The sequence below is a fragment of the Hemitrygon akajei genome, chromosome 13 (assembly GCF_048418815.1).
Source record: "Hemitrygon akajei chromosome 13, sHemAka1.3, whole genome shotgun sequence".
In the NCBI taxonomy this organism is placed as follows: domain Eukaryota; kingdom Metazoa; phylum Chordata; class Chondrichthyes; order Myliobatiformes; family Dasyatidae; genus Hemitrygon; species Hemitrygon akajei.
Window position 1 is genome coordinate 500,845 of NC_133136.1, and position 25,797 is coordinate 526,641.

The window sequence follows — 25,797 nt, forward strand, 5'->3', positions numbered from 1 at the left end:
TAGATGAAATGTGCAAAAACACTGTGAGGAAGGATAATTATTCGATAGAGCATAAATGCAGTCAAAAGGATGGGTTGAAATCTATTTATTTTAATGCAAGAGGTATCAAATTAACTTAGAGCTATGACATTGTGGCCATTACGGAGACTTGGCTGTCATGAAGCAGAAATGGTTGCTGATTCTCTGGCGTTTAAATGTCTGAAAAGGGGCGGGGAGGAAGAGAAAAGAAGTGAATGAGTGGCATTACTAATTAAGGATAGTATTACAGCTGCAGAAAGGGAGGACATTGTGGAGGAATTGTCTACTGAGTCAGTGCAGTTGAAAATCAGAAACAGGAAGGGAACAGTTGGGATTATTTCATAGACACCCCCCCCCCCCCCCCCCCCCATAACAACAGAGACATTGAGGAGCAGATTGGGAGACAGATTTTAGAAAGGTGCAAACTTCAACTTCCCTAATGTTGACTGGCAAATGCAATGTTAGCATTCATTTCAAGATGACTAGAATATAAATGCGAGGATGTAATGTTGAGACCTCAAAAAGCACTGTTGAGGCCTCACTTGGAGTACTCTGAGCAGGTTTAGTCCCCCTATTTTAGTAAAAGATGTGCTGAAACTGGAGAAGGTTCAAAAGAATGCACACAAAATGCTGGTGGAACACAGCAGGCCAGGCAGCATCTATAGGAAGAAGTACAGTCGACATTTCGGGCCGAGACCCCTTGTCCTGATGAAGGGTCTCAGCCCGAAACGTCGACTGTACTTCTTCCTATAGATGCTGCCTGGCCTGCTGCGTTTCACCAGCATTTTGTGTGTGTTACTTGAATTTCCAGCATCTGCAGATTTCCTCGTGTTAAGGTTCAAAAGTTCACAAAAATTATTCCAGGATTGAATGGTTTGTCATATGAAGAGCATTTGATGGCTCTGGGCCTGTATTCACTGGAATTCAGAAGAATGAGAGGTGACCTCATTGAAACCTATCGACTGGTGAAAGGTCTTGATAGAGTGGATGTGGAGGAGATGTTTCCTATGTTGGGAGAATCTTAAGATCACACGACATAGCCTCAAAATAGAGGGGCGTCCTTTTAGAATGGAGATGGGGAGTAATTTCTTTAGCCAGAGAGTGGTGAATCTTTGCCACAAGCAGCTGTGGAGGCCAAGTGTTTACGTATATTTAAGACAGAGGTTGACAGATTCTTGATTGGTCAGGGCATGAATGGATACAGGGAAAAGGCAGGGGATTTGGGCTGAGAGGAAATTGGATTAGCCATGATGAAATGGAAGAGCAGACTCGATGAGCCAAATGACCTAAGTCTGTTCCTATAGCTTATGGTCATTTCCTTAGTGCAAGAGGTTAGATGGGGTAGAATTTGTTAGGTGCATGCAGGAAAGATTCCTGACACAATATATAGACAGATTACTAAAGGAGAGGCCGAACTGGACCTGTGCTCAGCAAAGAACTAGATCATGTGTCAGATCTCTTAGCGGGTGAGCATTCTAGAAAAAGTGACCACAACTCTCTGATCTTTACCATATCTGTGGACAGGGATAAGAGCAGACTTTATGGGAAAGTATTTAATTCAGGGAGGGTTAATTATGATGATATTTGGTAGAAACTTGGGAATATAACTTCATAACAGATATGCTCAGAGCACAATGGAAATGTGGAGGATGCTTAGGGAGCACTTGTATGGGGTTCTGAACAAATTTGTCCCATTGAGGCAGGGAAAGGACAGTAAGATGAAGGAACCATGGTTGACAAGAGATGTGGAACATTTACTCAAGAGGAAGAAGGAAGATTAATTAAGTTTTAGGAATCGAGGATCAGAAAGTTTGAGATCGAGTTGGAGTGGGTTGAGGTGCATTTGAGACAGAGTCAGGGCATGAAAATTGGAGAAAAGTTGAAGTGGAGGAAACTGGGAGTGAGGGTTGGTTGAGCTAAGCACTGGGTGATTTGAAAAAGCAGGGTACAGACTGGAATGTGACTGCGGGGTCCAGGTTTGGAGCATATAAAAGTGACAGCACCTGGGTCCTAGAGCGAGAAACAACCCAATGTTTGGACAATTTAAACACCACACCAGATGGATTGAAAAGGCAGGGTGTTGACACCAGAGGTGAGGCTCCGGTCGGTTCCGCTTGCTGCTCCACAATGTTTACTCCACTCTGTGCTGAATGAGGTTGAGGCTGAGGGCAGGCTCCGACTGCTCCTGGCTTCATGTCTGAGGATTTACTTTCATTCTTAATGCTATTTGCTTACTTTTACTGTTTGCTCTGCACATTGGGTGTTCATCAATTTTTTATGGGTTCTTTAGGGTTTCTTGTTTTGTGGCTACCTGTAAGGAGATCAATATCAAGTTTGTATAGTGTATACATACTTTGATAATAAGAACATAAGAAATAAGAGCAGGAGTCAGTCATCTGGCCTGTCGAGCCTCCTCCACCATTCAATAAGATCATGATTGATCTGGCCATGAATTCATCTCCACCTACCTGCCTCTTCCCCAAAACCCTTAATTCCCCTATTATGCAATATTCTATCCAACCTTGTCTTAAATATATTTACTGAAGTAGCCTCCACTGCTTCATTGGACAGAGAATTCTACAGATTCATCACTCTCTGGGGAAAGCAGTTCCTCCTCATCTCCATCCTAACTCTACTCCCTGAATCTTGAAGCTATGTCCCCTATTCTAGTCTCACCTACCAGTGGAAACAACTTTCCTGCCTCTATCTTATCTTAGATACTTTATTGTCACCAAACAATTGATACTAGAGCATACAATCATCACAGTGATATTTGTTTCTGCGCTTTGCGCTCCCTGAAGTACAAATCGAAGCAAATATAATAAAAATTTAAATTATAAATCATAATCATAATCATATCTATTCCTTCCATAATTTTATGTTTCCATAAGATCTCCTCTCATTCTTCTGAATTCCAGCAAGTAAAGTCACAGGCGATTCAATCTCTCTTCATAGTCTAACCCCCTCATCTCTGGAATTGATAGCCTGCTGCACCTGCAAACTAACCTTTTGTGATTCATGCACAACCATTCTCAAGTCCTTCTGCATAGCAGCATGCTTCAGTTTTTTTAATCATTTAAATAACAATCTGCTGTTTCATTTTTCCTTCCAAAGTGGGTGATCTCACATTTACCAACATTTCATTCCATCTGCCAGACCCTTGCCCACTCAATTTACCTACCTATATCACTCTGTAGGCTCTCCATACCTTCTACACAATTTGTTTTTCCACTCAATTTAGTATCATCAGCAAACTTAGATACACTACACTCGATCCCCTCTTCCAGATCGTTAATGTAGATCGTGAACAGTTGTGGGCCCAGCACTGACCCCTGCGACACACCACTCACCACTGATTGCCAACCAGAGAAACACTCATGTATCCCAACTCACTGCTTTCTATTAGTTAACCAATCCTCTATCCATGCTAATACATCACCTCCAACTAAATGCATCCTTATCTTATGGATAAGTCTTTTAAATAGTAGCTCATCAAACACCTTATGAAAATCCAAGTAACTAATGTCCATTTGTTCCCTTCTATCTGCTGCGCTCATTATATCCTCAAAGAACTCCAGTAAGTTTGTCAAATAGGACCTGTCTTTGCTGTATCCATGCTGTGTTAGGTGATCGATCCATTTCTTTCCAGAGGCCATGATATTTCTTCTTTAATGAGGGAAGTGCAAGACAGATATATTCTAAATAAGAAGAAATTTTCAAAGGGAAGAAGGGTACTACCGTGGCTAACAAGTGAAGTCAGAGCCAAAGTAAAAGCAAAAGAGAGGGCATACAAGGAAGCCAGAGCTAGTGGGAAGATAGAGGATTGGGAAGGTTTTAAAAACTTCCCTACAAGAACTGCTCCTACAGCAGCGCCTACAGGACTGCTTTGAATCGGTGGACTGGACTGTATTCAGGGATTCATCTTTGAATCTTAATGAGTATGCTGCAGTTGTTACCGACTTCATTAAAACCTGTGTGGATGAGTGTGTGCCTACAAAGACTTCCTGTACATTTCCAAAACAAAAGCCATGGATAAATTCGGAGGTATGTTGCCTGCTAACGGCTAGATCTGTGGCATTCAAGTCTGGCAACCCAGGCCTGGATCAGAAAACCAGTTATGATTTGCAGAGGGCTATTTCAAGGGCGAAGAGACAACTCAAACGAGATTGGAGGCGATATCAGATGCATGGCAGCTCTGGCAGGGTCTGCAAGACATTACTTCCTACAAAATGAAACCCAATAGTATGAATGGTAGCGATGCTTCACTACCAGATGAACTCAATGCCTTCTATGCACGCTTTGAAAGGGAGAACACAACTACAGCTGTGACGATCCCTGCTGCACCCAGTGACCCTGTGATCTCCGTCTCAGAGGCCGAAGTTAGACTGTCTTTAAAGAGAGTGAATCCTCGCAAGGCAGAAGGTCCTGATGGAGTATCCGTTAAGTCTCTGAAAACCTGTGCCAACCAACTAGCGCGAGTATTCAAGGACATTTTCAATCTCTCACTTCTACGGGCATAAGTTCCCACTTGCTTCAAAAAGACAACAATTATACCAGTCCCTGAGAAGAATAATGTGGGCTGCCTTAATGACTATTGCCCAGTGTGTAGTGTAGGTCTCCATTAGTCTCAATAGACCATGGATTTGCACCTTGGAAACTTTCCAGGGCGCAAGCCTGGGCAAGGTTTTTTTTATGGAAGACCGGCAGTTGCCCAAGCTGCAAGTCTCCCCTCTCCACGCCACCAACATTGTCCAAGGGAAGGGCATTAGGACCCATACAGCTTGGCACTGGTGTCGTTGCAGAGCAATGTGTGGTTAAGTGCCTTGCTCAAGGATACACACACAGCCCCAGCCATGGCTCGAACTAGCAACCTTCAGATAACTAGACAAACAGTAGCACTCACATCGACAGTGATGGAATGTTTTTAGAGGTTGGTTATAATGAAACTGAACTTCTGCCTCAGCAAGGACCTGGACCCATTGCAATTTGCCTATCGCCACAATAGGTCAACTGCAGATGCAATCTCAATGGCTCTCCACACGGCTTTAGGCCACCTGGACAACACAAACGCCTACGTCAGGATGCTGTTCATCAACTAAGGCTCAGCATTTAATACCATCATTCCCACAATCCTGATTGAGGAGTTGCAGAACCTGGGCCTCTGTATCTCCCTCTGCAATTGGATCCTCAACTTCCTAACCAAAAGACCACAATCTGTACGATTGGTGATAATCGCTGACGATCAACAGTGGTGCACCTCAGGGGTGTGTGCTTAGCTCACTGCTCTACTCTCTATATATACACATATGATCATGTGGCTAGGCACAGCTCAAATACCATTTATAAATTTGCTGACGATACAACCATTGTTGGTAGAATCTCAAGTGGTGATGAGAGGGCATACAAGAGTGAGATATGCCAACTAGTGGAGTGGTGCCACAGCATCAAATATGGCACTCAGTGTCAGTAAGACAAAAGAGCTGATTGTGGACTTCAGGAAGGAAAAAACAAAGGAATACATACTACATATCAATGTAGTTATAGAGAAGGCAAGATGGACAGACAGACAGACATACTTTATTGATCCCGAGGGAAACTGGGTTTCATTACAGCCTCACCAACCAAGAATGGTGTAGAAATATAGCAATATAAAACCATAAATAATTAAATAATAATAAGTTAATCATGCCAAGAGGAAATAAGTCCAGGACTAGCCCATTGGCTCAGGATGTCTGACACTCCAAGGAAGGAGTTGTAAAGTTTGATGGCCACAGGCAGAAATGACTTCCTATGACGCTCAGTGTCACATCTCAGTGGAATGAGTCTCTGGCTGAATGTACTCCTGTGCCTAACCAGTACATTATGGAGTGGATGGGAGTCATTGTCCAAGATGGTATGCAACTTGGACAGCATCCTCTTTTCAGACACCACCATCAGAGAGTCCAGTTCCACCCCCACAACATCACTGGCCTTACGAATGAGTGAGTTGATTCTGTTGGTGTCTGCTACCCTCAGCCTGCTGCCCCAGCACACAACAGCAAATATGATAGCACTGGCCACCACAGACTCATAGAACATCCTCAGCATCGTCCGGCAGATGTTAAAGGATCTCAGTCTCCTCAGGAAATAGAGACGGCTCTGACCCTTCTTGTAGACAACCTCAGTGTTCTTTGACCAGTCCAATTTATTGTCAATTTGTATCACCAGGTATTTGTAATCCTCCACCATGTCTACACTGACCCCTTGGATGGAAACAGGGGTCACCGGTGCCTTAGCCCTCCTCAGGTCTACCACCAGCTCCTTAGTCTTTTTCACATTAAGCTGCAGATGATTCTGCTCGCACCATGTGACAAAGTTCCCCACCGTAGCCCTGTACTCAGCCTCATCTCCCTTGCTGATTCATCCAACTATGGCAGTCATCAGAAAACTTCTGAAGATGGCAAGACTCTGTGCAGTAGTTGAAGTCCAAGGTGTAGATGGTGAAGAGAAAGGGAGACAGGACAGTCCCCTGTGGAGCCCCAGTGCTGCTGACCACTCTGTCTGACAATGTTGCAAGCGCACGTACTGTGGTCTGTACTTTATTAGGAGTAGCTGTACTTTATTAGGAGTTTGAAGAGATTTGGCATGTTAACAAATACACTCAAAAACTTCTACAGTTGTACTGTGGAGAGCATTCTGACAGGCTGCATCACTCTCTGGTATGGAAGGGCTACTGCACAGGACCTAAATAAGCTGCAGAAGGTTGTTAATCTAGTCAGCTCCATTTCGGGTACTAGCCTACAAAGTACCCAGGACATCTTTAGGGAGTGGTGTCTCAGAAAGGCAGCGTCCATTATTAAGGACCTCCAGCACCCAGGGTATGCCCTGTTCTCACTGTTACCGTCAGGTAGGAGGTACAGAAGCCTGAAGGCACGCACTCAGTGATTCAGGTACAGCTTCTTCCCTTCTACCATCAGATTCCCAAATGGACACTGAAGCTTTGGATAGTACCTCACTTTTTTTTAATATACAGTATTTCTGTTTTTGCACATTTTTTAAAATCTATTCAATATATGTAATTGATTTACTTGTTTATTTGTTTTATTTTATTTATTTATTTTTTCTCTGCTAGGTTACGTATTGCATTAAACAGCTGCTGCTAAGTTAACAAATTACACTTCACATGCCAGTGATAATAAACCTGATTTGGATTCTAAAAACTTGCAGAAGGAAACCAAGAAGGCCATTAGGAAGGAAAAGATGAATTACAAAAGGAAGCTGTCGACTAATATCAAAGTTAGAAGTTTTTTAAGTATATAAAGGGTAAAAGAGAGTTGATGGTAGATATTGGACCAATACAAAGTGATGCTGGAGATACTGTAATGAGAGATGCAGAGATGACAGAGGAACGGAATGTCTATTTTGCATCAGTCTTCACAGTGGAAGACATCTGCAGTATACTGGACATTCAAGAGTGTCAGGGAAGTGAAGTTTGAAAATTACAACTGAGAAGGTGCCCAGGAAGCTTAATGGTCTGAGGGTGGATAAATCTCCTAGTCCTGATGGAATGCACCCTCGGGTTCTGAAGGAAGTAGCTGGAGAGATTGCAGAAGCACTAACGATGATCTTTCAAGAATCAATAGATTCTGACATTGTACTGGATTACTGGAAAATTACAAATGTAACTCCGCTATTTAAGACAGGTGGGAGGCAGCAGAAAGGAAACTATAGACCTGTTAGCCTGACATCAGAGGCTGGGAGTTGTTGGAATCGATTGTTAGGAATGAGATTACAGAGTACCTGGAGGTACATGCCAAGATGGGTTTCCTGAAAGGAAAATCCTGATAAACCTATTGCAATTCTTTGAGGAAAATACATGCAGGGTAGACAAAGGGGATGCAATAGCCGTGATGCACTTGAATTTTCAGAAGGCCTTTGACGAGGTGCTACACGAGGCTGCTTAACAAGATAAGAGCATATGGAATTACAGGGAAGTTACCAGCATGGGTAGAGCATTGGCTGGTCAGCAGAGTGGGAATAAGTGGATCCTATGTCTGGGCTGGCTGTCATTTACCAGTGGAGTTCCATAGGGGTTGGTGTTGGGACCACTGCTTTTTACAATTTACGTCAATGATTTGGACTATGAGATTAATTTGTAGCTAAATTGGCCAATGATACAAAGATAGGTGGAGGAGTGGGTAGTGTTGAGAAAACAGAGAGCCTGCAGAGAGTCTTAGATAGTTTAGGGTAGTGGTTGCCAACCCGTCGATCGCGATCGACTGGTCGATCTTTGAGACTTTCCCAGTAGATCCCAAAAAAAGAAGAAAAATACACAAATACTGTTGAGAGATTGTTTCCAGGTTGCAGGGTTTTCGTTCTGTTCTTTCTGTCCAGTGCACATGCACATAGTTCCCCCACACTACACAGTGTACTTCAGTGGTCCCCAACCACCGGGCTGCGAGGAAACAATATGAGTCAGTTGCACCTTTCCTCATTCCCTGTCATGCCCAATGTTGAACTTGAAACCATGCAAGGTCATCAGTCACCTAAACGCTGTGATACCCTCGCGCTAGTGTTCGCCTCGCGTGGCCAGCGAGAACCACTGATGCTACTGGCGCAGAGCACGGCCGGCAAGAAGTGCCGATGCTACTGGCTTGGAGCATGGCCAGTGAGAACCGCTGATGCTACTGGCCTGGAGCGCGGCCGGCGGAAAGTGCCGATGCTACTGGCCCGGAGTGCAGCCAACGGGAAGTGCCGATGCTACTGGCCTGGAGCATGGCCGGTGAGAACCGCCGATGCTACTGGCCTGGAGTGCGGACAGATTGGCGCCACCTCGGAACCTGTTTAGCACACCGAATGTTCGTGGGGAATCCAGTGCTAAAATATTCACAGACGACCTAATTTGGGCTCAAGGTTTCGTAAGTATCAGAGCAGCTACCTCGCTGCGATCTGCTGAAACAAACTTTTGTCGGCTGATAGATCCTACAAGGGGGATGGGTGTGGGCCCGTTGCTCTTTCCGGACTGCGACCACTGTGGCCCTGACCTTGTCCTCTCACCCCACCCACAACCAGCTGCATCTGGCCAGGGCGTCTGGCAGCGGGCGGGCAGAGGCTGCAGTTCGGGCCGGGAGTCTGTCTAATGAGGCAATGATGCCCTCAAAACTGCTTCGGCACCTTGAGTCCAAGCACCCTGCGCTTAAAGACGAACCCACTGAGTTTTTTCAGCAGAAAAAAAAGTGAGGGGACTTCCGGTAAGATGGCGATTGTCTAGTCGCTCCGAACTTTTGCTCCGTTATACTTTCTATCTTTGCACTATATGTTTTCCTTCTTAAACCTTAGCTAGTTATTTTATTAGTTCTCTTTTACCTGCCTGCAAACACATCTATCTCATAATGGCCACCAAAGGTACTAAAATCGGGAAAAAGGAAACTTCCATGGCTCTGTCGGCTGAGATTCTCACTATTTTGGAACAACGTCGACAAGATATTTTAACGGATTTTAAAACTGAATTTAGAACTTCTTTCAACCAGCTGGATTCCAAATTGGATCAGATTAATGCCAGAGTGGATGAACATGCTGAACATTTATCCCTCATTGACTTAACTTCTGAAGATTTAAAACGCCGTGTTCAACATCTCAAAACTTTCTGCTCCAACCTAGCAGAGAAGAACAGTAAACTTTCTTCCAAAATGGTGGATCTTGAAAATCGGAGCAGACGTTGCAATCTACGAATTCTTGGTTTGCCAGAGGCCACCGAAAAGGGCTCTTCCGTTGAATTTTTTTCTTCTTTTCTCTGTGAGATTTTCGGGAAAGAATTTCTTCCGACTCCACCTGAGCTTGAAAGGGCTCACAGGATTTATGTTCCCTCGTGCAATTTTGGGTTCCCGTCCACGGCCAGTTATTTTATGCTTTCATCGATACCAGGTGAAAAACGGTTTGATTATGGAGGCACGCTGCAGAGGTACTTTTGCTTTTCAAAATACGGTCATTTGTTTTGTGGAAGATTATGCCCCCCAGGTTCTGAAGATGCGTGCTGAGTTTAAAAGTGTAATGAAAGTGCTTTTTGATCATGGATTCAGACCCTCTCTCCGAAATCCAGCCAATCTTCGAATTACGCTTACTACTGGAGAATATAAGTGGTTTAAATCAGTGAAGGAGGCTGAGTTGTTTGTTGGAAGTCTTCCAGCCATCTTGCCTTCTTCGGAACCGGTCTGATCTTCTAAAATGGTTGATAAGTACGTCTCGAAGTAAAGTTATTTTTTCCGAACTCAGACTTTACTTGAATAATTCAGACATTAACTATTGAGACTCTAAGGGCTGTAGTTAATCTCTCCCTGGACTCGGTGTGTTTTTTCTAAATAGATGATTTAAGTTTAATGTTTCCCTGCAGACTTTTAGATTTTACTCGTGTAATTTATTTTACTTCTGTATAACTTTATCTATAGAGAACTACAATTGATTTTAACTTGTTTTGGAGGTTTGGAGTTTTTTATTGAAGGCCTCCCTGTTGGTTGATTTATAGTTTAAGTTTTGCTTTTTTTTCTGTAAACGGTTGATAAGTACTCTCTTTAAATTTATAATTTCCCCCTTCCCCCTTTTTTTTCTTTCAATCTTTCATAATTTTTCGCAGGTAGGTTAGTTTTAGTTTTCTTTTCTGATTTTTTTTGTATTAAGTTTTATACTTTTTCTGTTGAAGTTGTTCCTATTTGTAATTTTGCTCTCTAGTGCATAAATTAGCTATTATTTGCTATATTATTTATATGGAACTTTTGTTAACGATACGGAACTGGAAGTCATTTTTGGGTTAATTTTTCTTGTAGAGCTAGCTGCTTTTTTAGGTAGCCATCTAGTTTTGGGTTGCGAGGGTGGGGTGGATTCTCCAGTTCCAACACTACTCACTGTTTCTTTTGTTTTCCCTTGTTATTCAGGACATGTCTCTGTTCTGATTCTACTGATTTATGTTTACATTTTTGCTCCCAGATTGTTACTGTACTGCTTGATTTTTTATATGCCTGCTATCTTCTATGCACTAACAATTGATAATGGTTAATACACTTAAATTTGTGAGCTGGAATGTAAAGGGATTGAATCATCCTGTTAAAAGAAGGAAGATCTTCTCTCATATTAAACAACTCAAAGCTGACATTGCTTTCCTTCAAGGAACTCATATTCGTAGTTTTGATCATTCTCGGCTTTTGTCAAAGTGGGTGGGTCAGCATTTTCATTCATCCTTTGCCGCCAAGGCTAGGGGGGTTTCTATCCTTATTAATTCAAATATTCCTTTTGAACTCCATAATAAGATATCTGATACAAATGGCCATTTTATTATTGTTTCTGGTAAATTATATAATACTAAAGTTGTACTAGCAAACCTGTATGCTCCCAATTTTGATTATGTTAATTTTTTTTGAACGTTTTTTTTCCTCACTACCAGATTTAAACTCATATTCTCTTATACTGGATGGCTATTTTAATTGTTGGTTAGATCCTAATTTGGATCGATCGTCCTCTGTTACTAGATCACCTACTAAATCTGCCTTAGCTATTCACTCTTTTCTTTCTAATTATGGTATCTCTGATATATGGCATTTCCTTCATCCTACTGAGAGAGATTATTCTTTTTTTTCACATGTTCACCATACCTTTACTAGAATTGACTATTTTTTACTTGATAATCAACTTATTCCATTTGTCTATTCTTGTGATTATCAGAGTATACTGATCTCTGACCATGCCCCAATTACTTTGTCTTTAAATTTTCCAGGTCTCCCTCAGAGGAAGACACTGGCGTTTTAACTCAACTTTATTATCGGATGATGATTTTCTAAAATTTATTAAGGATCAGATAACTTTTTATTTTAATACCAATACATCATCTGAAATGTCATCCCAGATTGTCTGGGATGCCATGAAAGCATATTTGAGGGGTCAAATAATCTCCTATACAGCAAATCTCAATAGAAAGTCCTGTTTAGATCGATTAGACCTCATTAATCAGATTAAAGAATTAGATCAACTGTATGCTCAAACTAAGAATCCTGAATTATACAAGAAGCGAGTAGAACTTCAAACTAAATTTAATCTTCTGTCTACTCAACCTGTTGAACGCCAACTTCTTGAAAGTAAGAGTCGCTTTTATATTCATGGTGACAAATCTGGTAAATTTCTAGTTCATCAGCTGAGGCGTTCTAAAGCTAAACAACATATTACAAAGATCCGGAAGGAAAATGGAGATTTTACATCGGATCACTTAGAAATCAATGACGTATTTTAAAAATTTTACTCTCGACTTTATTCCTCTGAATCTCTGAATGAGAATATTTCTGTTGATCTTTTTTTAAATAATCTGAGTATTCCTTCGCTTTCATTTGATTTTAAAGCCAAACTTAATGCGCCTATATCATCAGAAGAAATATCTTTTGCAATTTCTGCATTGTCTTCAGGGAAATCTCCTGGACCTGATGGGTTCCCCGTAGAATTTTATAAATCATTCTCTTCACTTCTTTCTCCTCAGTTACTCTCAGTACTATCTGACTCATTTAATTATGGTAAATTGTCACCCTCTTTTAATGAGGCATCTATTAGTCTTTTATTAAAAAAGGGTAAAGACCCAACAGAGTGTTCCTCGTACAGGCCGATTTCTTTGCTTAATGTTGATGTTAAAATCTTGGCCAAAGTTTTGGCTTATAGATTAGAAACTGTTATTCCCTCTATTATTTCTGATGATCAAACTGGTTTTATTAAAAACCGTCTTCCTTTTTTTAACATTCGGTGTTTATTTAACATTTTATATTCACCTTCAACTGGGACTCCTGAATGTGTTATTTCCCTCGATGCGGAGAAAGCATTTGATCGTATAGAGTGGAACTACCTTTTTGCAATTTTAGAAAAATTTGACTTTGGTCAAAGTTTTATCTCTTGGATCAAATTGCTGTATCTGTGTCCTACTGCCTCTGTTTTGACTAATTTTCAGCAATCCCAGTTATTTAACCTCAAACGTGGCACCCGTCAAGGATGCCCTTTAAGTCCCTTTCTCTTTGATCTGGCTATAGAACCTCTGGCGACAGCATTCCGAAGCTGTCCTGAATTGACTGGGATTTGGAGGGGGGGTGTTGAGCATAAAGTTTCTCTTTATGCTGATGATTTATTACTTTTTCTTTCAAATCCGTCCACATCCTTACCTCCAATGTTCTCACTTCTTGATCAGTTTAGTCAGTTTTCTGGCTATAAACTTAATTTACATAAGAGTGAACTTTTCCCAATTAATAAAGAAGCACAAGAATTAGCATTTCATGACCTCCCTTTTAAAGTAGTTCATAATCAATTTACTTATCTTGGGATTACAGTTACAAGGAAGTTTAAAGATCTTTTTCATGAAAATTTTGCCAATCTTCTATATACTACAAAACAGAGTCTGTCACAATGGTCACCTCTATCTATGTCCTTAGTAGGTCGTATTAATGTTGTTAAAATGTATGTTCTCCCTAAATTTTTATATTTATTTCAATTAATCCCAATTTTTATTCCTAAAACTTTTTTTGATTCCTTAGGCTCTAGTATTTTGTCATATCTGTGGAAGAATAAGAGTTCCAGAATTAATAAAGTTTATCTTCAAAAATCTAAAAAAGAGGGTGGCATGGCCTTACCTAACTTTCGTTTATATTATTGGGCAGCTAATATACGTTGTGCTGCCTTTTGGTCTTTTTTCTATAGCCAACCCGAGTGCCCTAGCTGGGTGGCAATGGAGTTGAGTTCCACTAAAGATTTATCTATTTCTGCACTTCTTGGCTCTGTACTCCCTAGTAGTTTGTCTAGACTAATTGTTAATCCCCTTGTTAGACACACTTTGCGAATATGGGCTCAGTTTAGGAAATTTTATGGTTTCTACGGTTTTTCCTTTTCTAGTCCTATCTTACATATTCACCTTTTTTTACCTACTATGTATGATTCAACATTCCATGATTGGTATAGGAAGGGCATTAGACATTTTGAAGATCTTTTTATCGATAATCGCTTTGCATCTTTTCAACAGCTCTCTGCTAAGTTCAATCTGCCTAATGCCCATTTTTTTAGATATCTCCAAATTAGACACTTTATTAATCCTTTAATTCCTAACTTCCCTGAAATGCCTGAGAAAAATGTTATGGATTTATTTCTTTCTATTAATCCACTGGGTAAAGGTTTAATATCATTTATTTGTGATAAATTAGCATTCTTACGGCGTGCCCCTGTGGATAAAATTAGAATGGCTTGGGAGCATGATTTAAATATCTCTTTATCTGATGAGATTTGGGACTCGATTCTCAAATCGGTTAATTCAACCTCTCTTTGTGCTCGCCATTGTCTTTTACAGTTTAAGATTGTTCATAGAGCCCATATGTCTAAATCTAAATTATCTCAATTTTACCCTATTAGTCCTTTTTGTGATAAATGCAAAAGGGGCGAGGCCTCTCTTATTCATATGTACTGGTCCTGGCCTAGCTTAGAGAAATTTTGGAAAGATGTCTTCATAACTTTATCCTATATTCTGAATCACCACTTAGAACCTAACCCTTTAATTGCTCTGTTTGGTCTTTTGGGTGAGACAGATATACGTTTGAGTTCGACTAAGTGTCGAATATTATCTTTTGCTTCTCTCCTGGCTAGACGTTTAATCCTCCTTAGATGGAGAGATGTTGCCCCGCCCATGCATGCTCAATGGCTTAATGATATTATGTCCTGCTTAGACCTTGAAAAAATTCATTATTCAGTTCTTAATTCGGATATAAAGTTCCATAAGGTCTGGGGACCTTTTATTGAGTACTTTCATAACCTTCCTCGTAATTAAGGGTTTTTTTTCGGTCCCTTGCTTTCAGCTCTTTTTTTTGGTAGTAGGCATTATTATCTTTTGTTTTCAAATGTATTTACAGTTTTGGGGGTTTGAATGTCCTGATTTATATTCTTTATATTGTGTTGTGGTTGGTCTGGAGTTTTTTGTTGTGAGGCTTGGGGAGGATACTAACTTTACATGACTTCAATTTGGGTGCTTTCTCAATTATCTTTTTTTGTACTATATTATTATTGTATGTTTATTTTTGCACTGTATTAATTTTCTTCATTTTGGTTTGGGGTTTCTTCTTATCTGTAGTGTTGTAGAAAATGCATAAAAAAACCAATTTAAAAAAAAGTGAACAGCGCGAGACAGCAGCTAAGTGCTGAGAGCCGCGAAAACTAAACTGCGGAATAGACTGGACATAAGGAACCTGCTTCGAGTATCGCTGTATTCCCGTCGTGTTTAACACCTCCCCCCATCAGCCGATCCGCAAGAATATTATCAATATTAAACCAGTCCGCGATGCAAAAAAGGGTGGGTACCCCTGGTGGTTATGCATTATGTATGGGGTGTCAGGGAGAGGTAGTACCTCTGACGGGGAACACGTCGTACTCTTCTGAGTAGTTTGTCCGCATTGGTCCTCACCTGACACTCAACTCTCACCAGTGGTTCCTCGTAGCTGTTTGCATGCAACAGTGGCAACACCCCAGGCAACGGCTTCGACTGGCCGGCAAAACCTGGTGAGGGTAGCCGATGGGCCTCAAACCCTCGGTGAGTTAGGGCTCGTCTACCTATGCATGCGAAGACTGAATTCAGTGGACTACGCGGAGGAGATCACCACTTGGCGGTCCAACGAGTAGAAAGACGAACCCAGCAAAGCGTTGTGGAGCGCAATCGGGGCACAGTGAGACACGTAGGACACTGCTGGCCATCCACTGCATCCCGACTTATCTCCAGCCGTCTCGACTCCGTCTTGCAACTGGATACAGATAGGTCGGGACGAGAGAGTGAGGCTGACGATTTGCGCAACTCTCCCTCACTTTAATCCAAGTCAAGCGCAAGTCACAACTCCAAACCCATTCCGCTAAAAAAACTTCAAGTCCTGTGACGATGGGTGAGTGGCGAAGCAGCAGGTGTGGATACACTGGAAGCTGTAGTCACAAACCTGCACACAGGCGGCCCAGGGCATTGGGTCGTTCTCCACTGGAATGAAGCAGCAGTGGAGCTCGGCAGCCCCCGGGTGTCTGAGCAGTCCTCTTTAGGAATCACTCTGCTCATCTCCATGGAGGAAGAGGCTAGAAAAGGTGCCTCAAACATAGCCTGCTTCATCTTACCCTGGCCAGCACACCGTGGCTGGCAGGGATCCCACTCAGCGGTCGAACTTCAAAGACGACGAAAGTGAAGGTGCTTAACCTTAGCACGTGGAATGTGCGAACTCTGCTTGACATTACCAAGGCTGTCAGACCAGAAAGGAGAACAGCACTGGTCGCCAAAGAACTAGCCCGCTATAACGTGGACATTGCAGCACTCAGCGAACCACACCTAGCAGACAAGGGCCAGCTTACAGAACGTGGTGGTGGGTACACCTTCTTCTGGAGTGGTCGCAGCAGCACTGAACGATGAGAGGCTGGCAATGGATTTGCCATCCGATCCCACCTTGCTCGTAAACTTGCCAAGCTTCCAGAGGGCATCAACGATCGCCTGATGACACTTCGGCTCCCACTTGGCAATAAGAGGAGTGCAATGCTGATCAGCACATATGCCCCAACAATGACCAACCCAGATGACATCAAAGATAAGTTCTATGAAGAACTTGACGCCCTCATAGCAGCAGTCCCACAGTCAGAGAAGCTTATTGTCCTTGGGACTTTAACACCAGAGTGGGGACAGATTACCAGACCTGGGAAGGGATTCTTGGAAGACATGGTATTGGCAAGTGTAACAGCAATGGCCTGCTGCTCCTCAAGACATGCGCTACGCATGACCTTGTCATCACCAACACCCTATTCCGCCTCCCTACCCATAACAAGACATCTTGGATGCATCCACGCTCTAGACACTGGCATCTGATTGACGATGTCATCACCAGAAAGAGGGACTGGCAAGATGTGAGAGTGGCAAAGGCCATGTGTGGTGCCGACTGTTAGACGGATCATCGACTCATAGTGTCCAAGTTTAAACTTCGCATCCTGCCTGTGAGAAGACCCCAAGGTCAGAAGACTGCAAAGAGGCTCAATGTCTCCAAGCTGAAGAGCAGCGTAGTTGCAGAAGAATTTTGTGAAGACCTAGATAGCAGGCTGCTTGACACACCCCAGGATAACCACACCAGCATTGAAGAGCAGTGGACGGCTTTCAGAGATGCAGTCTACTCTACCACTCTCGAACACCTCGGACCAGCAATCCGTAGACATCAAGACTGGTTCGATGAGAACGACGAGGAGATACAGGCACTGTTGTCAGAGAAACACCAACTGTTCAGAGCGCACCAGAACGATCCCACATCACAAGCAAAGATAGATGCCTTCGCCAATGCAAGATGAAAAGTGCAGAAGAAACTCCATGAGATGCAAGATGTTTGGTTCAGCAATAAGACCAATGAGATCCAGGGCTACGCAGACAGTCACGACACCAAGCGTTTCTACGACGCTTTGAAGGCTATGTATGGACCTCAGTCCTCTAGCTCCTCCCCCCTCCTCAGTGCAGATGGGACTCGGCTGCTGACAGAGAAAAAGCAGATTTTGGAGAGATGAGCTGAACACTTCAACCAGGTCCTCAACCGCCCTGCCGAAATCAATGATGAGGCCATTGCTCGCCTACCTCAGGTGGAGATCAACCTGGACTTTGACAACCTCCTCACAGAAGAAGAAGTCAGAAAAGCCATCAGGCAACTTTCTTGCAGCAAAGCACCAGGATCAGATGCAATCCCTGCTGAAGTCTACAAAGCAGGAGGTCCATTCATGATGCAGAAGCTGACTGAGCTCTTCCAGTCTATGTGGAACAAAGGAAAGGTCCCGCACACAGTTGAAAGATGCCAGCATAGTCCACATCTACAAGAGGAAAGGCAACCGCCAGTCTTGTGACAATCACCGAGGCATCTCCCTCCTGTCCATAGCTGGGAAAATCTTGGCTCGCGTCCTGCTTAATCGGCTTCTCCAACACCTTGAGCAAGGTCTCCTCCCAGAAAGCCAGTGTGGCTTCTGTGCAGAGCGTGGAACTGTTGACATGATATTTGCTGCACGCCAACTCCAGGAAAAATGTCAAGAGCAGCACAGCGACCTCTTTATGACCTTCCTCAATCTGACCAAGGCATTTGATACGGTCAGCAGAGGTGGCTTATGGAAGATAATGGAGAAGTTTGGCTGCCCTAGCAGGTTCATCACGATTGTTCGGCAGTTCCACGATGGCATGATGGTGAAAGTTTTGGATGATGGTGATGAGTCAGAAGCGTTCCCAGTGAAGAACAGTGTGAAGCAAGGATGCGTTCTCGCCCCTACACTCTTTAGCATGGTCTTCTCTGCTATGCTGAATTATGCCTTCTGCGATTGTCAAGATGGTATACACGTCAGATACAGGACTGGCGGTGGGCTATTCAACCTCCGACGTCTACAGGCTGTTACAAAGGTAAAGGAGACCGTCGTCAGAGACCTCTTATTCGCTGATGATTGCGCCCTCAACGCCAGCACAGAGCAGAAGATGCAGCGAGAAATGGACTGCTTCTCACGAGCCTGTGACAACTTTGGACTTACAATCAGCACCAAAAAGACCAAAGTTATGTACCAGCCCGCACCCGGAAAGCCCTACCAGGAACCACACATCACAGTAAAGGGGCAGAAGCTACTGGCAGTCGACAGCTTTTCTTACCTGGGCAGTATCACGAGCAGTGAACATAGATGCAGAGATCAACAACAGAATTGCCAAAGCCAGTGCCGCCTTTGGGAGACTCCGTGAGAATGTATGGGAGCAGAGAGGACTCAGCCTTACCACCAAGCTGAAGGTCTACCGAGCAGTGGTTCTCACCACCCTCCTCTATGCTAGTGAGACCTGGACTGTCTACAGCAGACACGCTAAACAGCTCAACCACTTCCACTTGAGCTGCCTCCGCAAACTTCTCCACATACGATGGCAGAACAAAGTCCCAGACACGGAGGTCCTGGAACGCGCTAGCACCCACACTCTCTAGTCTACACTCTCCTACAGAAAGCCCAAGCCAGACGGGCTGGCCATGTCATCAGGATGTCTGACAGTCGACTACCAAAACAGCTGCTGTATGGAGAGCTGAGCCAGGGCAAGCACTCAGTTGGAGGGCAGAAGAAATGTTTCAAAGACTGCCTCAAAGTGTCCCTCAAAGACCTCAACATCAATCCCAGTAGCTGGGAATCGCCTGCTCTGGACCGCTCAACCTGGTGGAGCAGGACCACTAAAGGAGCGTATGCAGCAGAAATCAGACGCACCACAGAGCCTCAGAGGAAACGCACCGCGCGCAAGGCTCGAGCTACCTCCACTTCCACTGCAGCACCTACCCTCATGTGTCCCACATGTGGGTGAGCTTTCAGGGCCCGCATTGGCCTCACCAGTCACCTCCGGACCCACAGTCACAAACCGTCCACCTGACAGAAGTCGTGGTCGTCTTCGACTCCAAAGGACGAACAACAACATGCATTATTTCTACTTCCAGGTTGCAGGGTTTTATTTCCCATCTTTTCTGTCCCAGTGCGCATGCGTGTAACTAATCAATTTGGAGTCGATCTCGCCTTGCACTAAGGCCGAGGTAGGGGATCTTGGGCTTAAAAAGGTTGGTGACCACTAGTTTAGGGGAATGGGCAAAGAAGTGATGAATGAAATACAATGTTGGAAAGTGTATGGTCGTGCACTTTGGTGGAAGAAATAAATGGGCAGACTATTACTTAGATGGGGAGAGAATTGAAAATGCAGAGGTGCAAAGGGACTTGGGAGTCCTTGTGCAGGATACCCTAAAGTTTAACCTCCAGGTTGAGTCATGTTGGCATTCATTTATAGAGGTATAGAATATAACAGCAGGGATGTGATTTTGAGGCTCTATAAGGCACTCATGAGACCACACTTGGAGTATTGTGTGCAGCTTTAGGCTTATTATTTTAGAAAGGATATACTAACATTGGAGAGGGTTCAGAGAAGATTCACAAGAATGATTCCAGGAATGAAAGGGTTACTGTATGAGTAACATCTGGTAGCTCCTGGGCTATATTCCCTGGAATTCAGAGTGAGGGGGGATCTCATAGAAACATTCCAAATGTTAAAATGCCTGAACAGACTAGATACGTCAAAGTTATTTCCCATGGTAGGGGATTCTAGGACAAGGTGGCACAACTTCAGGATTGAAGGTCGTCCATTTAGAACTGAGATGCAGAGAGACTACTTTAGTCAGAAGGTGGTAAATCTGTGGAATTTGTTGCCACAAGCGGCTGTGGAGGCCAAGTCATTGGGTGTATTTAAGGTAAAGATAGACAGGTTCTTGATTAGCCAGGGCATCAAAGGATATAGGGTGAAGGCAGTGGAGTGGGAATGACTGGAAGAATTGGATCAGCCCATGATTGAATGGCAGAGCAACTTGATGGACCAAATGGTCTACTTCTGCTCCTATATTTTATGATCTTAATGATAGCTTCAAGCATTTTCCCAACTACAGATGTTAAACTAACTGGTCTATTGTTACCTGTCTTTTGACTACATCCTTTTTTGAACAGTGGTGTGACATTCGCTGTTTTCTAATCCGTCAGGACCTGGCCAAAGTCCAGAGAATTTTGGTAAATTATCACCAAAGCCTCTACTATAACTTCTGCCATTTCTTTCAGCTGGGATACATTCCATCAGGACCAGAGGACTTTCCCATCTTTAGGCTCAGAAGTTTGCTCAGCACTACCTCTATTGTATCAAGATCCTCAGCTCCCATCGCATGCATAACATCTCTTGTTGGTATGTTAGATGAGTCCTCCACCATGAAGACCAACGCAAAATATTCATTCAAAGCCTCAGCCATTTCATCATTACCCAATATCAATTTACCCTTCTCGTCCTCCTAGGAACCTCCTACATTCTCTTTAGCCACCCTTTTCAGCTTTATATAATTATAAAAACTTTTACTATTTGTTTTTATATCTTGTGCTAGTTTATTTTCATAATCTAGCTTCCCTTTCTTTATTGCTCGCATAGTGGTACTTCATTGCTTTTTAAAGTTTTCCCTTAGGAGGGACAACAGCACCTAACAGCGACTCCTTTGCTTGCATCTTCGGAAACAGCTCTATTTCCACCTTTAATATGTTTATTTTTCCCCTTCAGGGTTTTTTTGAAGACCCTGACCTGGACTGACATGCAGGCTTTGGTTCATTGCGGGAATGGGACCCATTCTCAGGGTTCCACAACTGGCCATCGTTCGACATGTCTGAGAGTCTCAATCATGTTCAGAAGCCCAAGATCTTGGGGCTCTGGAAACGGACAGATCGACGGTTGATGTCACGGAAGGGGACTCGCGTGTCGTCGGGGAGGCCGGAAAATCTTTCGTTCTGGGCCCGACGACCTGAGGTCTTTGCGATCTTCAGATGCAGAGCTCAAAAAAAGTGATGAAACAGACTTTTTAACACCGTAAACCAGCAGGTTGCTGTTATGTCTCCTGCTTGCTGTGAAAATGGGGGACACCTCCCTCTCCCTTGTCAGGGAGAGAGAGAACCTTTGGTTTGTCGAATGTTGGATGAAATGTGAGGCCTTTGGGGTAACTTGGGTCTGTGTTTTTGCTATTGCTTAGCACACGCTTGGGCTCGGTGATGGTACCAATACGCATTTTCTTTGCTGGTGTTAGGAGGGAGGACTGTTGCTTGCTGCCGCTTATGCACGGGAGGAGGGAGCTGGGGGGGGGGGGGGTAGACTTTGGGATTCTCACATTTAACTGTTGTTCATTCTTTGGGACACTTCTCTGTTTATGTGGATGTTTGCGAAGAAAAAGCATTTCAGGATGTGTATTCTATACATTTCACTGACATTAAACTTGACCTTTGAACCAGTCTTCCAGTTTCCCACTACTCTTGGCAACTTTGTATGCACGAGCTTTTAGTTTGATGCCTTCTTTTATTTCCTTAGTTAGCCAAGGCTGGCTATCCCCACCCTTGCTGTCCTTGCTCTTATCTGGAACATACTTTTGTTGAGCACTGTGAAAAATCTCTTCGGAAGTCTTCCATTGTTCCTCAACTGTCCCACCGTACAGCCTATACTCCCAGTCAGCACTCACCAAATCCTCCCTCAACCCATTGTAGTCTCCGTTGTTCAGGCAAAATTCAATCAGGCTCGTAAGGCACAACCTGCCCTTGACAAAGCCATGCTGACTAATCCTAATCATATTATGCCTCTCCAAATGTTCATAAATCCTGCCTCTCAGTGTCTTCTCCATCAACTTACCAACCACTGAAGTAAAACTCACTGATCTATAATTTCCTGGGCTATCTCTACTCACTTTCTTGAATAATGGATCAACATCTGCAACCCTCCAATCCTCCGGAACCTCTCCCGTCCCCATCGATGATGCAAAGATCATTGCCAGAGGCTCAACAATCTCCTCCCTTGCCTCCCACAGTAGCCTGGGGTACATCTCATCCAGTCCCGGAGTCTTATCCAACTTGATGCTTTCCAAAAGCTCCAGCACATCCTCTTTCTTAATGTCTATATGCTCAAGTTTTTTAATCTGATGTAAGTCATCCCTATAATCTCCAAGATCCTTTTCAGTAGTGAATACTGAAGCAAAGCATTAGTATTCCTGGTAGGATCCAGGTCGCATCCCATTGGTACAGCTCCCTCCTTCCCCAATACTGGTGCCAAATTCCCATGAATTCAAACCCTCTTCTGCCACACCAACCCTTGAGCCACATACTTCACTCTCTAATCTTTTTGACCCTATGCCAATTTGCAAGTGGCTCAGATAGTAATCCAGAGATTACTACATTTTTGTTTCTGCTTTTTAATTTAGACCTTAGCTGTTCAAATTCCCACAGTAGAACCTCTTTCCTCGTTCTACCTATGTCGTTGGTACCCACATGGACCACAACAACTGGATCTTTCCACTCCCACCGCAAATTCCTCGTGAGAGAATGCTGTCTATTCCCCTAACTATTCTCTTTTTCAGGAGGCAGCTAATCTAATGGATGTGACTGCCTCCTGAAACAGAGAATCCCGGTAATTCTCCCCCTCCCTGATGTGCCACAGTGTTTGAAGCTCGGATTCCAGGTCATCATCTTTGAGGTTGAGGTCCTTGAGCTGCCAACACTTGTTGCAGATGTGGTCACCAGGAACCACAATGGGGTCCACCAGCTCCCACATTATGCAGCTACAGCACATTACCTTATCCTGCATCATCCCTACTTTATTTAATTTGCTGTAATTTAGTGACTTTTTATTCAACAACCACTACAAAAGCCTTGCTTGCTACTTACCTGTGCCTCCTTGCCAAAGCGTCAAGTTCATACTGTTACACTGGTCCACTCACACCATGGTTGCTCTGCTTTGATCCTGCTTTATTTTTATTTGCCGCTGCTAATGAATCGCGAATCGATTGGTCCACCGCTAATGCGCCGAACCCCACGAAATGCTCCTTTGTTAAACTCTTCTCCGACATGTGCAAAGCTATCTCTCTCTTCAGATTGATTGGTCCGCTACTAATGCACGAATGAATGTTCTTTGAATTGAACTTTGAAGGTTGCTGTAGGTTGCAACAGGACATCGACAGGGTGCACGGCTGGGCTGAGAAGCAGCAGATGCAGTTCAATCAGACTTCAGGATTGAATCACTTATCATATGAAGAGTGTTTGGTGGCTCAGGGTCTTTATTCACCAGAATTCAGAAGAATGAAGGGTGACCAATGTTCCATCGAAGGGAACTTTTGCTACTAGCACACAAAAGGAACTTAAACTACACAAAAGGCTGTCACCCTCTACCTCGTTGGCATGTTAAGTATAGTTCACGATCATACACAATCACATTTCCTTTTCCGAGTTCTGATGCGGACGGTGTTGACAGCATAGACTGTGTGATGATTTGTCTGCAGATTTTAGAACTGGTTTATTTATACTGTTTTTATTGAAGAAATTATTGATTCACTATGTTGAAATCTAAAGAAGCAAAGGGTATGAAGCACAAAAGAACTGCTAGTCCTTTTAAAATAAAATGGCTTAATGAAACAGTAGAAACTGCTACACTGAAAGCTCATGAAGTCAGGAACATGTAGCTATGAGAAATATTTATGTACAATACAGAAACTGGTGTTACCTGAGTGGATTGTCGCGAGGCAAAAGTTGCTGGAGGATTTGCAAGTGGGAAGAAGTGGAGTGATATTTGGAAACTTGACTTTTTAATGTATCATTTAGCAAACAAATCATACGTGGAAGGTGTGCAAATGCTCCAGCAAGAAAATCCTTCAGGCCCTACAGGCCTGCTATGTATGTTTTGTGAGAGTGCAGATGAACAAGAGCGAAACCGATCAAACCCCAAAGGAGATCAAAATTCTTACTGACAGTGTTTTGCTGGCTGTTAAAGTGAATACCTCTGTATATAAAATTCAGTGCACACATGTTGCTGTCTCTGGGGAAAAAAACTTGCACAGCACGAGATTTTTGCACACACTGGTCATTACAAACTAGAGGGAACATTGGGGGTGACCTCATTGAAACTTATCAAATGGTGAAAGACCTTGATAGAGTGGCTGTGGGGAGGATGGTTCCTATAGTATGAGAGTCTAAGACCAGAGGACACAGTCACAGAATAGAGGGGAGTTCTTTTAGAATGGAGATGAGGAGGAATTTCTTTAGCCATTGTGTGGTGAGTCTGTAGAATTCATTGCCGCGGGCAACTGTGAATACAAAGTCTTTATGTATATTTAAGGCAGAGGTTCTTAGATTCTTGATTGGTCAGAACATGAAGGAATATGGGGAGAAGGCTGGAGACTGGGGCTGAGTGGTAAATTGGATCAGCCATGATGAAATGGCAGAGCAGTCTTGATGTACCAAATGACCTAATTCTGCTCCTATATCTTATAGTCTTATGCGACTACAACCAGAGGCGATGGGGTGAGAAGCTTAAGGGGAACTCGAGGGGAAAATTCTTCACTCAGAGGGTTGTACTCTCTAATGACTATGGCATACATTTAGAACACTTGAAATCCATATTACAAATTCATAAAACCAGATTTTCTGAACGCACTTGTAATCTTTAAGAAAGAATTAAACTGAAATTTTCACTGAACTAACCTGTCCCTGAAGCAGAGCGTTTGCCTCTGAAACTACGGTGCATGGAAACTTCTAGAGATTGGGTCAAATCAAGATCATGGAGAATTAGCAGGTAACCAGATGATGTTGATATCAGCATCTTTGAACAATCTGGTGTTAGGCGCATTCGCATCAAGTAGCGGGTGTGAAAGAATTTTTTATGTGGACAGCCATCTTCTGTGCATCTGTTTTAACACAAAATGAAAGAAATTATCAAAACATTATCTTTACAGATAAAGACTTGTTACAAACTATGCATTAGAACGCCTCACAAAAGCAAATTATTTGGACAACATACTGCAAAGTTGATGCTACCACTCCCACAGAGGGATAGCACTTCAACCTGTTAAAGCATCAGCAATTCTTCCAGAATTTCCGCAAATCATTGCATCACTGAATGAAGTTTTAATGAGTGACTTTGAAACTAGGGGAACAAGGGAAGTGGGCCAAATGGTAGATGGAATTGAACTCTGACCTACGCAAGGTGATGCAATTTGGCAAGTTAAACCAGGTCACTAAGAACCCTGGAGAATACCATAAAAAGAGAAACCTTAGGGTCCAATAAATAGATCCCTAAAACTGGCAACACAGGTAGTTAGGGTGGATAAAGAAGGCAATTTTAAAAATTACTTTCATTGTTCAGGGCAATGAGTACTGCACAAGTCATTTGATATTAGGACATAGAAAACTACAGCACAGTACAGGCCC

General features: G+C 43.2%; 1 protein-coding gene across 2 annotated transcripts in view; it reads right to left on the minus strand.

Annotated features, from left to right (window-relative positions):
* wdr32 (WD repeat domain 32) overlaps nucleotides 1–25,797 on the minus strand; it is a 134,863-nt gene that overhangs the window by 63,552 nt on the left and 45,514 nt on the right. For both annotated transcript variants that reach the window (XM_073064010.1, XM_073064009.1), the window contains exon 4: nucleotides 25,072–25,274. In XM_073064010.1, the coding sequence (XP_072920111.1) occupies nucleotides 25,072–25,274 (203 nt within the window). The remainder of the gene's footprint in view (nucleotides 1–25,071; nucleotides 25,275–25,797) is intronic.